The sequence below is a fragment of the Triticum urartu genome, chromosome 3A (assembly GCF_056163025.1).
Source record: "Triticum urartu cultivar PI428250 chromosome 3A, HENAU_Tu73, whole genome shotgun sequence".
In the NCBI taxonomy this organism is placed as follows: domain Eukaryota; kingdom Viridiplantae; phylum Streptophyta; class Magnoliopsida; order Poales; family Poaceae; genus Triticum; species Triticum urartu.
Window position 1 is genome coordinate 564444874 of NC_141875.1, and position 14152 is coordinate 564459025.

The following is a 14152-nucleotide window of genomic DNA, read 5'->3' on the forward strand; positions in this document are numbered from 1 at the left end:
ACCTTGATATCTGATCTCAGAGAAACCTTTTACAATCTCCGGGTTTACAAAATGATGCTTAACCCGGAGAAATGTGTATTTGGTGTGCCTGCAGGCAAGCTTTTGGGATTCTTGGTCTCAAACAGGGGCATCGAGGCTAATCCAGAGAAGATTAAGGCAATCACTTCTTTGGCTAAACCGGCATGTATTAATGATGTTCAGCGATTGGCGGGTCGTGTTGCCGCTTTAAGTCGGTTCATAAGCCGGTTAGGTGAGAAGGCCCTATCGCTGTACCAATTGATGAAGAAGGCAGACACCTTTGTCTGGAGTGATGCTGCTAATGCTGCTTTTGAGGATTTGAAGAGGCAGTTGTCTGAGCCGCCAGTTCTTGCGGCTCCCGTTGATAAAGAGCCTTTGCTGTTATATGTGGCTGCTAATTCACGAGCCGTCAGTGTGGCAATTGTGGTAGAGCGCAAGGAGGCTGGTAAGGAACATCCGGTTCAACAGCCGGTTTATTATGTCAGTGAGGTACTCATCGAGTCAAAACAAAGGTATCCTCATTGGCAGAAACTTGTTTATGGGGTGTTCATGGCAAGCCGGAAGCTGAAGCAATACTTCCAAGGTCACCCTATCACTGTGGTAAGTTCTGCCCCCTTGGGAGACATTATTCAGAACAGAGAGGCTACATGACGAGTCACCAAATGGGCCATCGAGCTCGGGCCTCATGGTCTGAAGTACGTACCGCACACTGCCATTAAGTCCCAAGCTTTGGTGGATTTCATCAACGACTGGACAGAGCTACAGGCACCTAAGGAGAAGCCCGATAACACTTATTGGATTATTCACTTTGATGGGTCCAGACAGTTGGAAGGCTCGGGGGCTGGAGTTGTATTAACTTCCCCTCGAGGTGACAAATTTTGTTATGTGCTCCGGCTTATGTTTCCTTGCACTAACAATGCAGCTGAGTATGAGGCCCTGCTCCATGGTCTCCAGATGGCCAAAGAGATGAACTTGAGCCGGGTAAGATGCTTAGGAGACTCAGACCTTGTGGCTCAACAGGTGTCAGGCAAGTGGGACTCTAAAGATCCCCTCATGGCGGCTTACCGTCGTGAAGTCGATGCTGTGGCTGGATATTTCAAGGGTTACGTAGTGGAACACATTGATCGAAGGAAGAATGAGGCGGCAGATGCCTTAAGCCGGCTGGGGTCTCAGCGTAAGCCGGTGCCGCCTAACACCTTTCTTGATGTTTTGCATAATCCTTCTGTTAAGTTACCTATAGAAGAAGATCTGGCAATACCAGACCCGGAGTCACAGCTGGTGGTGGCTGTCCATGTTACCCCGGATTGGACAGTGCCTTATTTGGCTTACATGACCCGGGGAGAGTTGTCTGAAGACGAGACCTTGGCAAGACAAATCGTCCGGCGGTCCAAGTCCATGACAATTGTCAATGGCGAGTTACATCATTACAGCGTCACTGGAGCGATTCAACGTTGCGTGTCACCTACAGAGGGTCAGGAGATCCTTCGTGAAATTCATGAAGGTGATTGTGGTCATCACGCCGGCTCAAAATCTCTTGTGGCCAAAGCCTTCCATCATGGGTTTTATTGGCTGACGGCTCATGCTAATGCGGAAGACCTGGTCAGTAAATGTGACGGATGTCAGAAGTTCTCACGACGAGCCCATGTGTCGGCTCAAGAATTGAGGATGATTCCAATTACCTGGCCATTTGCAGTCTGGGGGCTTGATATGGTCGGGCCTTTCAAAAGATCTAAGGATAAAAGACTCACCTCTTGGTGGCGGTTGACAAGTTCACAAAGTGGGTGGAGGCGGAGCCAGTCAGTAAGTGTGATGCAGCCACAGCAGTCCAGTTTATGAAAAAGGTGATTTTTCGCTTTGGTTTTCCACACAGCATCATAACTGATAATGGTACTAACCTTTCCAAAGGAGCTATGGAAGAGTTCTGTCAACGAGAGCATATCCGGCTTGACGTTTCAGCTGTAGCTCACCCTCAATCAAATGGTCAAGCAGAACGAGCCAATCAAGAAATCTTGAAGGGTATCAAGCCCCGGCTCTTGGTCCCCTTACAGCGGACGCCGGGTTGTTGGGTGGAGGAGTTACCTTCTGTCCTCTGGAGCATCAATACTACACCTAACAGATCTACGGGTTACACGCCTTTCTTTATGGTGTATGGAGCAGAGGCGGTCCTGCCAAGTGACATCCGTCACGATTCACCCTGTGTGGCGGCTTATGTTGAGGAGGACAATGAAAAAGCTTGGCAAGATGCACTTGACCTGTTGGATGAAGAGCGAGACTTGGTAATAGCCCGCTCGGCGATTTACCAGCAAGACCTGCGCCGCTACCACAGCCGCCAGGTTAAGTCCAGAACCTTTCAGGAAGGCGACTTAGTGCTCCGACTCATCCAGGATCAATCTAACATGCACAAGCTATCCCCTCCTTGGGAAGGACCCTTTGTGGTCAGCAAGAATCTGAACAATGAATCATACTACCTTATCGACGTTCGGGAACACAAAGATTCACGAAAGTCAGAGGAGGAGACACGTCCGCCGTGGAATATCGCTCATCTTCAGCCTTATTATACTTGAGCCGTCGGCTCTAATGTGTATATACTTATACTATGTATATTATATAAAGCAATAAAACAGGACCTCTGTCCTTTTTTCCACTCCAAAAAAGGTTTATGTGTTTTCCTTGTCAGGTGGTGGAGATGACCAAGGAGAAGCGGATCATATCTGAATCCGGCTTTCCTTTGGTCCGGCTTATGATCATATCTGAATCCAGCCGTGATCACTTGGGGGCTTCCTGTTCAAACATAGGTCGTATTCGAACCAAAGAGAACATAGCTGTCGATACCCACTTGATTGGCATACTGCCAAACCCACTTGGGGGCTTCTTGATCATATCTGAATCATAGCTTAACTCCTTTTGGGGCTGACGTGGATCGTATTCGAATCAGCGTCATTAAACAACTCTTATGGTCACTTGGGGGCTTCCTGTTCAAACATAGGTCGTATTCAAACCAAAGAGAACATAGCTGTCGATACCCACTTGATCGGCATCGCCACAGCCACTGGGGGCTAACAGATCGTATCCGAATCTTAGCTCAACCCCTTTGGAACGGGTCACTGATCGTATTCGAATCAAAAACCCTTGAATTTTGTTCGTCATATTTTACAAGTGCCAACATTAGATATCTTGTGACCCTCTTGAAGGTACAATGGAGTACATTACAATCTTCCAGAATTAATATTAGTTACATCAGGTTGTTAAGAACCAGGTGAACTTGTATGTGCCAATTTGCAGGAGTTAAGTTTACCCTCAGGGGTTGGTTTATATAAACCGGAAAAACAGCTGTAAGCACTACAGAGCAATGCAAGGTATTTCTGCAAAGGGCATAACAGATTCATATAAAGTATATGGTGACGGCGGCTTATGCAAGTACTAAAGGCCATAAGCATACGCAAAGGCATAGCAAAACTCAAGGTATTTTTTACTCTATTACAAGACTCTCCGAGTCTGAATGATGTGGCATTGTTTTTCTACAACTACATAAGCAGGTGGCGCCTGATAATCTACTCTTGGGGTTGATTTGAAGCCTCCGGATTATCCTTCTCCGCCTCTCCGCCGGCTGCTTTGTCCTGGAAGGATGATGAGGCCCAGTCAATGCCACTCAAGGCCTCAAACTCAGCTTCATCATCTATTAAACCGGTTGGGTCAACTTCAGGAGCAAAGGTGTGCTTACGGGTTGGAGGGATCAAGCTGACGTCGTCATAATGCGGCGTGGGGATTCTCCGATTCTCATTGTCATAACCCGGCTGACACTTGGAGGGGTCAGTGCCGCTCCCAATAAGAGTAGCCACCGGACGTATATCTTTCACACAGGCGGTGAAATCTTTATCATTAAACACGGTGCCATCTTCCTTTAAACTTGGATACCCAAGAGCAATATCAACAGGGTCTAGTTCTGGAAGCCACGCCTTGGCCCGGCTCAATGCGGCTATAGCTCCGGCTCTTGCAGATGCTTGTCTTAACTCTTGGATCCGCTGAGGTAGCACAGCAAGCCGCTTCAGCACATCTTGCAGGAGATAGGGAACATCATTTGATAAAGACGCAACGGCCAGGGCACGTTGTGACCCGGTGTAGAGCTGTTCCACCAGAGTATAAACTGCCTTCAGCTTGATTACCATGTTTTTCTTGAGATTTGTGCTCCTGGGGCCTGTGTTATTAAGCATAAGGTGAGTCAGAGGAAACAACCGAAAAGGTCATTCAAGGAGTTTTGCAGTGTTTAAGATTTGAGTAATTCACTCACCAAAGATTGCTGAGACCATTCGAGATATCTGGCGCTTTAAGTCGGACAGTTCGACCGTTGTTTCCGCCAGCGATGCCTCTGCTGTCTCGGCCCGGGTCACTAGTGCGGCCTTTTCATCAGCCCAAATTTTCTTCTCCGATTCAAAATTTTGCTTCAGCCTCTCTTGTTCAGAGACGCTGAATTCGAATTTGGAGTTAGCCTTTTGAGTTTCAGTCTCCTGGGCTGCCAGGCGGTTCTTCAGGTCAACAATTTCCGATTCAAATTGACTTATCATGACCTGCATTGCACCAGACAACACTCAAGTTTACGGTAAATAGTGCTAAGTCCCAAGCACTTTGCAAGCAAAGGTATTTGGCACTTGGGGGCTAATGTATCCTGAAGAATTTTTCAATTACTACTCCGGTTTATGGAAATTAAAGTCCCAAACACTTTGCAAGCAAAGATGTTTAGCACTTGGGGGCTAATGTGTATCGCAAATGTTACCGGGTTAAAAGTCTTTTTCCTAAGCCGGATAAGCAGTGCTAGGCAATTTTCAAAAGTCTACAGCATATTTGCTTATAAGCAATAGACTTGGGGGATGGTACAGTAAGTATGGTTACAGAAGGCTAGCATAAGTCATACCTCAGATTTCTGCTGTATCTGCTTCACCATGTCAATTTCCAGGTCACGGCTGCTATGTACTTGATTGATATAGCCGGAGACGATCTCTCCGATACTCAAATGAGTATAGTCAGTGACGTCCAGCTTGGTCTTTCGGCGTTCTACCAACTCCTCTTTAGAACACTTGGCAAGTACAGATGGCTGTGCCGGTTCAACAAACTGAGTTTTGAGGATCTCAACTTCTGGATCACTTGCTTTGGCGGGGCTAGGAGCCTCCGGGTTACCAGACTTGTTGAAGATTTGCTCAGTAGGCGGGTCAGAGGAAGATATAGGAGCGTCATCAGATGGTTGAGGCGGTGGCTCGTGAGCAGGAGCATCAGGAGCAGCTGTACCCAGCTCTGGTTCAGTCACAACCGGCTCTTGGGGCGGCTTATTCTTCTTTGCCCTTTTGCTGGGTTTTACTTGCACATTGCAGAAAAAGTAGACAGATTAAATACGAAAAGTATGAGTAAAATAAAGGCATGAGGTACAACAAGTTTATATTATCCGGGAGCAGTTTTGAAGGCTGGCATGTTGGACTGCATAGACTCATCGGAGGAAGGTGAAATATCCTGATAATTGGAGTCAAAAAAAATTGAGAGGATAACAAATGAAACCCGCCAAAAGAAAAAGAAGGTGTGAATCGGAGGTAACCTCGGTCTGGCGTTTCCTGGTCACATCAGGTAAGCCGGAGGAGAGTTCCGCGTCTTTGCTGGTCCGGGTCTGCCTCCGGCTCTCATAAATCTGCCGCTTCAAAAGAAAGTCAGGATCTTGGTAAGCCAAAGGAAGTGAAAATCTTACTTTCCGGGTTACTCTTCGAATTTTCTGACGCGGCTGAAGCTCGGAGTCGGAGGAGATTATAATTACCTCTCCCTCGACGGGTTGGCTGTTGCCTGTGTCTTCCTGAAAGAAGGTTAGTATCAGTAAGGTAGTGATAAAGGAGAAAGGGAAATTCAAAGGTTACCTCTTCCTCATTATCATCAGTATCATCAAGCTGAAACAGCTCAGAGGCACTTGGCTTCCTCTTCCTTGAGGTGGTGGGCTTGGTGGTTTTCTTTTCGGCTCTCTTGGCCGCCCTGGCTTTCTTGGCTGCCTCATGATCATATTGGGTTTTCCAGAAGTTATCATTTGCCTGTAAAAGGTTATAACGAGTTATGCATAAGAATACTGCCTAACAGGATAAAAAATAATAATAAACCGACGGCTGGAAACTTACTGCAGGGGTCGGGTTCTTCTGGCAAAAAGGTAGTAAGCCGAAGGCGTTACTATTCACTGTGCCCTCCTTTAACAAGGACTGAGTTGTAGCTTCCACTACGTCATCGGGTAAGTCGTCAGGGCTATGACGCCGAGGGTCATCTTTCTCGCCTGAATAATTACACATTAAGCCGGGGCGGCGGCTTAACGGAATTATTCTCCAAGCAACCCAGACTCGGACCAGGTCAATGCCATCTAAGCCGTTCCCTAAAAGAGCTTTTATCTTCTTGATCTTGGGGGTGAGTGGCAGACGTTCAGTAGCTGTCAACTTATCCGGCAGCGGGTGAGTAGGTTCAAGGCGCAATGCACGGAAGCCGGGCAACGGGTTTTCACCAGCCGGAGAAGTGTCCTGGCAGTAGAACCACGTTTGGTTCCAGTCCTTCGGATGACTCGGCAGTTCAGCATAAGGGAAAAGGCAGTCTCTTCGTTGCTGAATTGAGATGCCACCAAGTTCTAGACTGGGTCCGTTGGCGCGTTCATTCTGCCGGTTCAAATAGAACAACTCCCTGAACAAAAGTAGGCTGGGTTCTTCTCCAAGGTAGACCTCACAGAAAACTTGAAAGTTGCAGATATTTGACACCGAATTGGGCCCGATGTCTTGAGGTCTTAAGTCAAAAAAGTGCAAAACGTCTCTAAAGAATTTTGAACCGGGAGGAGCAAATCCCCGGCTCATGTGATCGGTGAAAATGATCACCTCCCCTTCCTTGGGTTGAGGTTTCTCTTCAGACGGGTCAGGAGCGCGATAAGACATGACATCCTTCTTGGGTAGATGGCCATACTTTACAAACTCGGACAGTTTGCTCTCTGTAACAACGGATGGGACCCAGTTGCAGGTAATCGGAGGCTTAACAGCTTTGGGTGCCATTGGGTAAATTGAAGCCTACAACAAGATAAAGGAAAATTTCCGGTTCATTATAACCCGGAGAATAAGCATTATTGGGTTATCTGAGATGGCGGCTTAAGAAAGGGCCTAATGACATACAGGTAACTATGTGATAATGATTAGCAGCTGCAGGTACTAAAGATGATTAAGGTTTTCTTAAGTCGCCATAAGCAAGCGGTGCTGACAACCGGTATTATTTTAAACCGGTCACATGAATTATTATGGCTGAAGCAGAGTCAACAGATGCGGTTTTTTGGTTAAGTATGGAACAAACAGGTTTCACAAGTTGCAATCATTATTTTGGATCAAACAAGGATCTGAGAAAGAAAATATTTCTAGACCTAAAAACAGTACAGAGAAGTTCATATACTCGCGGAGGGTTTCCAAAACAAGGGAAATGAGATCTGTTCTTATACAGGATAAGTACAAATATTTTCCGCAGCAGTTCTATGTTGTTTCTATAATCTAAATCAAAGCATTGGAGGTGAAACTAATGGAGATCTGCGTCGGGCGGTGATGAACACCGACGAACTCAAGACGATGTCAAGGCAGATCTGAGAAAGGGGAAAAGAGGAACTCACAGATGCGGAAGAGCTGCAGAGGGTCGCCGTCATTTTCTGGTCGAAATCAGGGTGATGCAGCGGCCTGAGTCGGTGAAGACGAGGGGTTCGACGGCGGCGGTGGCGGAGCTTGAGCAGCAAAGGAAGAAGTGTGAGGAGGAAGATGACTGAAGGAAATGGAGAAGGCCTAGGTTGCATCTATTTATAAGGAGGGGCCGACCAAGACGGCGCGAGAAACGAGGAGACCAAAGCATCATTATCCAGCGGCCCTGACGCCTCGATTCTTGGGATGGTCAGTAAAGGCAAAGATTCGTTGGAGGATATGGCGGAATAAAATATGAATTTTATTGAAGATGACGTCACAGAGATTTGACCCGGATCTAGATGATGACGTCATGGCGGGTTAGAATTTCCGCGCAAAACAGAGGACTAAAGGGCTAGCTTATAAGGTTTTTAAAGATTGACATGAACCGGTTCAAATCAATTTGGGGCCTAATGTTGGGGATATAACTATTTACGTAAGCCGCCCAGGAGGGGCCGGGTTACACAAAGAGAAGCCCATCTGAAGCCCAAGACCAAGATGTGAAGATGGCGGTTCAGTAAAGGGTCTAGTGGCCCACAGACGATTTATGGCCCATGGTGATAAACCGCCATGAGGGCGCGACTTGTATTGTAAAGTAGAAATAACTAGTCACCGAGCCGGACACTGTTTATGAGCCGGCCAGGACTCTGTAAGCCGTAGGGCGTCAACCCGTGTATATAAGGGGACGACCTGCTGGCGGCTTAGGGACAGAAGAAACAAGAGATCGAGAACCGGGCATAGCGTATCTCGCTCCCTGGTCATCGAAACCTCAAGCAATTCCAACCCAACTAGACGTAGGCCTTCCTTCACCGTAAGGGGCTGAACTAGTATAAACCTCGCGTGTCCTTTGTCCCGATTAACCCCTTTAAGCTTCCTAGTTGCGATGGCTCCACGATCAAGTCCTTGCAAGAGGACATCTGCCGTGACAATTCCACGACAATAGTCATGTATATTATAGAAGTCGAGAACATATTTAACAATTTTTCCTCATGATTTAAGTTTTTGTTAGGGAATCCTCATGATTTAAGTGGCACAAGGGCAGGAAAATAATCCCAAACCTTATACGGCGCCTTAAGCGTCTGTTACAGTTGATTTAGCAAGCCGACGTACAACCCACGTTTGTCCTTGGGTTCAGCCCCCATTTAGCTTCTTTTTTTCCCTTTTTCAGTGTATGCACCACATCCTGTTTACTAGTTCGATTGGTCGATGTTGTGTATTCTCTCAGCAATTTTGGAATCCTTCCAGAAAGCTGCACCATTTTTTTGGATGGGGGGGCAATTTTTTCCTAGTTTTTTTCTAGGATGAGCTTGCTTCTCTTTTTCTTTTTTCAGAATACGTGAACTTTTTGAATTTTGATTTGTTTTTCTAACTCATGAAATTTTCTTAAATTCCGTGAACTCTTTCAAAATTCATGAACTTATTTTCAAAATTTGCAATCTTTTAAAATTCTTGAAAATTTCCAAATTTCAAACCTTTTTCAACTATTCATTTTTAAATTCAAGAGCTTTTCTCAAATTTGTGACTATTTTAAATTTATGAAAACTCCAAATTAGAATACCTTTTCCAAATTACTATAAAAATTCAAACTAAAGAATTTTAAAAAATAAAAACATTTTTTGAAAATCTTTGAAAATTTTACATTTCCTATTTATTCTAATTTATGAACTTTTTTTCAAATTCATGAACCTTTTTCAAGTTTATATACTTTTCTGAATTAATGAACTTTTTTTCAATTTCATGATCTTTTTTCAAAATCATAAAACTTTTGTTGATGATTTTTTTGGAAATTTATGAACTTTTTCATATTAATATTTTTCGTGAACTTTTTTTTCAAAAGTCAGCAACCAGTCAGTCGGTCTATCAGTAAACAACCAACCATCAACCCGTAGCAAGTTTAACCAGCCTGGCTTCCAGAGTGAGCGAGAGACCAAGCAGAAGAAAGCCGACAAGGGAGCGAAAAACACTTAATGGGCCACGGCCCTCTTAACCCACACGTGAGGGCCCCCATACGGTGCTTTAAGCGCCGGTTCTGGCAGCTGGCGCTTGTGAGACCTCCTCCTTGGCGCCTTTGGCGCTCGTTAGCGATCGCAGCGCCCGCGCGTCGCTCGCATGGGCCTGGCCCAGCAACGCTCGTTGCCTGTCGCGGCTGGCTCGCTAGCTGCCCGCTCGATCGTTCGCTCCTGCAGCTCGCTCGATAGCTACCAGCTCGATCCTTGGCTCCCGCTGGATCACTTCTTTTTTCTTCACTCGAACAATGCTACAGTGTGTATTGATTTTCTTGGAAAAAACAAACTATTTTATTACAGTATGTACTCTTGTCCTTTGAAAAAAGTTCATTGAATTTTAAAAAAGTCTATTGATTTTGAGAAAATCTTCATTGAATTCAAAAATAGTTCACCGAATTCGAAAATAGTTCACTGAATTCGAAAAAAGTTCATCGATTTTCAAGAAAAGTTCATCGATTTTCAAGAAAAAAGTTCATTGATATCGAAAATAGTTCACCGAACTTAAAAAAAGTTCATAGAGTTTTAGAAAAAGTTCATCGAATTCGAAAATAGTTCACCGAATTTGAAAATAATTCACTGAATCCAAAAAAAGTTCATCGATTTTCAAGAAAAGTTCATCGATTTTCAAGAAAAAAGTTCATTGATATTGAAAATAGTTCACCGAACTTGAAAAAAGTTCATAGAATTTGAGAAAAAGTCCATCGGTTTTCAAATAAAGTTCACCAAATTTCAAAATAAATTCATCGAATTTGATAAAAAGTTCATCGAATTTTTAAATGGTTCATCCGATTTGAAAAAAAGTTCATCGGATTTGAAAAAAGTTCATCGGATTAGAAAAAAGGTTCGCCGAATTAGAAAAAAGTTCAATGGTTTTGAAAAAAGTTCATCGATTTTGAAAAAAGTTCATTGGTTTTGAAAAAAGTTCACCAAATTTCAAAATAAGTTCATCGAATTTGATAAAAGTTCATCGAATTTTTAAATGGTTCATCTGATTTGAAAAAAGTTCATCGAGTTTTTCACAAACTCATCAAATTCGAGAAAAACTCCATTGATTTTGTAGAGGAAAAACTCATGAAGAAAGAAAAGTTTCAAGAATTTGAAAAAAGAAAAAAAGAAAAGAAAAGAAGAAGAAAGAAAACCTGTACGTAATCATGCCAACTGAATTGCCCTGGTGGTTGTCGCGTCGCGCTCGAAAGTCGTCCGTCACGGTTCGAAACCCAGCTCTCGTGGAGTTTTTGCTGTTTAGAAAACAAAAAAAAATCGAAAATGGGCCAGCCCAATGTGACAAGGGGGGGGGGCATGCGCCCGTTAGTAGAAACAACTGTAGCGGGCGCTTAAGGCGTCGAATAGGAACCAGCGGCTCTTGCTGCCCCATCGGGTGGGTTATGTTGGGAAACCAGGCCACCTCGAGGTGGCGGCGGCCGCATGCGTATCGCACGGGCTAGCATTTTCTGTTTCCGTGCTTTATGTTAAGTGGGTATTTATCTCTTGACCCCTCTCCTTATATAAAGAGATGATGAGCAATCATTATAATGGTTGATCATTGATTAATAAAAATAGTCTTCTTCATATTTCTCTATGTTCATCTACTTTTGCGTGTTCGACTACTTCGTCTACGACGCTCGCTCTTACTCCGCAACTTCGGACTGGACTCGCCGGCGGAGTTGCGGAACACGTTATCAGCACGCTTCGCTTCATCAACCCCCCGTCAAGCTTGGTCAAGCCTGCATCACGCAGGCTTTCGTCGATCCAGCGGAGGTATAAGATCCAATCTCTCTTCTTGCAAAAATGGATTCCTCTTGTCATCACGATTTCGTTTTTGCGATTAGTTTACTTTTCAGATTTAATCTACCTATGGTGTGGATTTCCCTTCCAATAACTGGCTGACGAATATGTCGCCGACCAATGTCGATGTTCTTGGATCCAAAGGGACTTGCTGACTACACCATACGGGAGTCGATACAGATCGTGACCCAGATGAGCACGGTACCGCCGCATAGCACCTGATGTGCCACGCGCCGTCGAAGTTCCGGATGAACACGACGAAGACCCGAATCCCGAGACGTACGTCATGCCTGTGCTCCATCAGCGACCCTGCTAGTCGCCGGCACCATGCTGTGGCCGCCACCGTCGCGTCCTGCTGACGCCGCGTGCTGCGGGTCCCTCGCCGCCCCGGGCCGCTGGCCACTCGCGCCGTTGGCCGGCCCGGCCGGCGCACCGCTTGTTGCGCCTGCCGCGACTCACGCCGTACGGCCAACTGTCGTTGCCCGGACTCGAGCCATCGCGAGCGCGCGTGCTGGCGCAGGGTCGACTGTCGCGCCACGATGGCCCTTGCGTCCGACTCACGTTGTGCCGTGGCCGCAGCCACCGGGAGCCGTGGCCGTAGCCGCCGCCGCGAGCCGTGGCTGCAGTCGCCGCCACCGCGTGTTGTGCTGGCCGCCACTGCCGCATGGCCGCCGCCGCCGCCCTGCTCACTCGGGCGCTAGAAACCCTAGCGCGCCCCTCCACTCGGGTGTGGGCCGGGTGGGCCGGCCAGGCGCTGGCTGCTGGGCCCGGATGGGCCACGGCCGTGGGGTGGGGCACTCGCATAAAAAAACGAGGGCCTAGTTGGCGCCGGCTGCAACGTGGAAATTTGCGTTTTAGCCCCCACAGTACTGTATATTTATGCACACTATATTCCTGCTGTAATATTTTGTGTATAAGTCCCTGGAACTATCTGTTTCCGCTGAAAAACGCATATTTAGGCTTAAAATGTCTCGGGAATTCAATTTTTGGGCTAGTTTTCACGTAAGAAATGTGCTTAACATGCTATATTTTGTAAACATGTTTTTATTGTATGATTTTACTACTGTAGATTAATTGTTTACCACTCTTAATCATTAAGTAAGTCATATAAGAACATGTTTTAAATAATGGAACGTCATTTTTATTGAATAAGTTTATCAACATCGCATTTGTGCAAAAGATTACATGTTGTAATCTCATGATTTTTGCATAAATCGCAGATGGCCAGAATTGTCAACAAGGAGTTTGCTGAGTTGGCCCAGACGGGGCTGAACTACCTGTCATGGGCCTCGGACTGTGAGATCTTTCTCCAGGGCAAAACCCTCCCGAGGGCGATCCGTAAGGGGACCCAGCTGGCCCCCACTGATGCCAAGTTCGAAACTGAGAATGCGCAGGCTCTGCATTTTCTCTGTCATCACCTGTCACCTACTCTGAAAGACGAGTATATGGCTGAGCGGAGTGCTTCTGGCCTTTGGACCGCTCTTAAGCAGCGGTTTGAGCGGCTGAAGTACACTGTGAAGCCATGTGCAGAGGCATAGTGGATTCGTCTGAGGTTTGCAGACTTCAAGACGGTTAGGGAGTACAATTCGGCTCTGCACCGAATTTGTATGACTCTTCGGTTGTGTGGTACTGAGATTATCGACACCTAGAAGATTGAGAAAACTCTATCCACTTTCCACCCTGACGCGGTCTTGTCCGCACGGAACTACCGCCAGGGCAACTACACGAGGTATTCAGAGTTGATTGACGTCCTCTAGGTGGCAGAGGCGCAGGACGAGGTTCTGAAAAAGAACTTTGTCGCGCAACCACTTGGGGGGAGTTCTCGCCAGGAGGTGAATGCTCTCAAAGTCCGCAAGCCTCAACAGAAGAAGAGGGGCCGCAAGGGCAAGAAAAAGGGCCCTCAACCCTCCGCCCCGGCTAAGCAGCAAAAGCCGTGCAAGGGGGGCAAAGGCCTCAAGACTGCTTCCGGTGTGGCTCGGTAGAGCATTTCTCCAGCCAGTGTCGCGCACCACAGGAGGTCGTTGATGCATACAAGTCTCGGAAGGCGCATGAGACCCACCTCGCCTTGGTTCAGGAGGGAGCACCACTGGTGCCCATGGCGGCACCCGTGATGATCTCTACGCCCCCTGCTGCGCCCATAGAGGCGATCCCTGTGGTGCCCACCGCGGTAGCTTTGGCGGTCTCTAGTTACGCCAACGTTGCCATGGAGGTTGACCACATGGTCGCCTCGGCGGTGCCACAACTAGATGTTGATGCTGCCTCCAAGATGATGTCTAAGGAGGATCAGCTCACTAGTATGGAGATTGCGGCTGAAGTCAATGGCTTCTTCAATGAGTCTACTTAGCATACCTCTTTGGTTATCATGATTCCATGATTTGATACAGTAATTCGAATAAATTCGATTTGGTTGTAAGATCTATGAGAGCATAAACTTATTCTTTACTTTGGCGATTGGATGACATTTATTCATTTATTCCATTATTTATACATGATAGTATGTTATGTTCTGGAATGTGTGCATTTATTATTTATGTAGCGTCTTCCTCATTACATTAATTATATGTCATATTTTAGAACGCGTGTGGCGCCCGAATGGAGGAAATGTGCCTTGCCGATAGCGCAACTACACATACCATT

General features: G+C 46.2%; 1 protein-coding gene and 1 pseudogene across 1 annotated transcript; one reads left to right on the plus strand and one right to left on the minus strand.

The window, feature by feature from the left end:
• Nucleotides 1–3569: 3569 nt before the first annotated feature.
• LOC147980536 (uncharacterized) lies at nucleotides 3570–7064 on the minus strand. The gene is made up of 8 exons (XM_087515651.1): nucleotides 6162–7064; nucleotides 5910–6077; nucleotides 5813–5848; nucleotides 5600–5689; nucleotides 5453–5517; nucleotides 4928–5375; nucleotides 4307–4583; nucleotides 3570–4213 (listed from the first exon to the last, which is right to left on the minus strand). Exons 1-8 carry the CDS (start codon nucleotides 7062–7064, stop codon nucleotides 3570–3572), a joined length of 2631 nt encoding a protein of 876 aa, XP_087371777.1.
• A 5671-nt stretch (nucleotides 7065–12735) lies between these two features.
• LOC147980537 (uncharacterized) lies at nucleotides 12736–13859 on the plus strand (annotated as a pseudogene).
• Nucleotides 13860–14152: the final 293 nt, after the last annotated feature.

Coding starts and splice junctions, on each gene's coding strand:
- LOC147980536 (XM_087515651.1), bottom strand. CDS start 7,064: ATGGCACCCAAAGCTGTTAAGCCTCCGATTACCTGCAACTGGGTCCCA. Junction 5,849..5,909: donor CTGATGATAATGAGGAAGAG/GTAACCTTTGAA, acceptor ACCTTCTTTCAG/GAAGACACAGGCAACAGCCA. Junction 5,376..5,452: donor GCCTTCAAAACTGCTCCCGG/ATAATATAAACT, acceptor CTTTTTCTGCAA/TGTGCAAGTAAAACCCAGCA.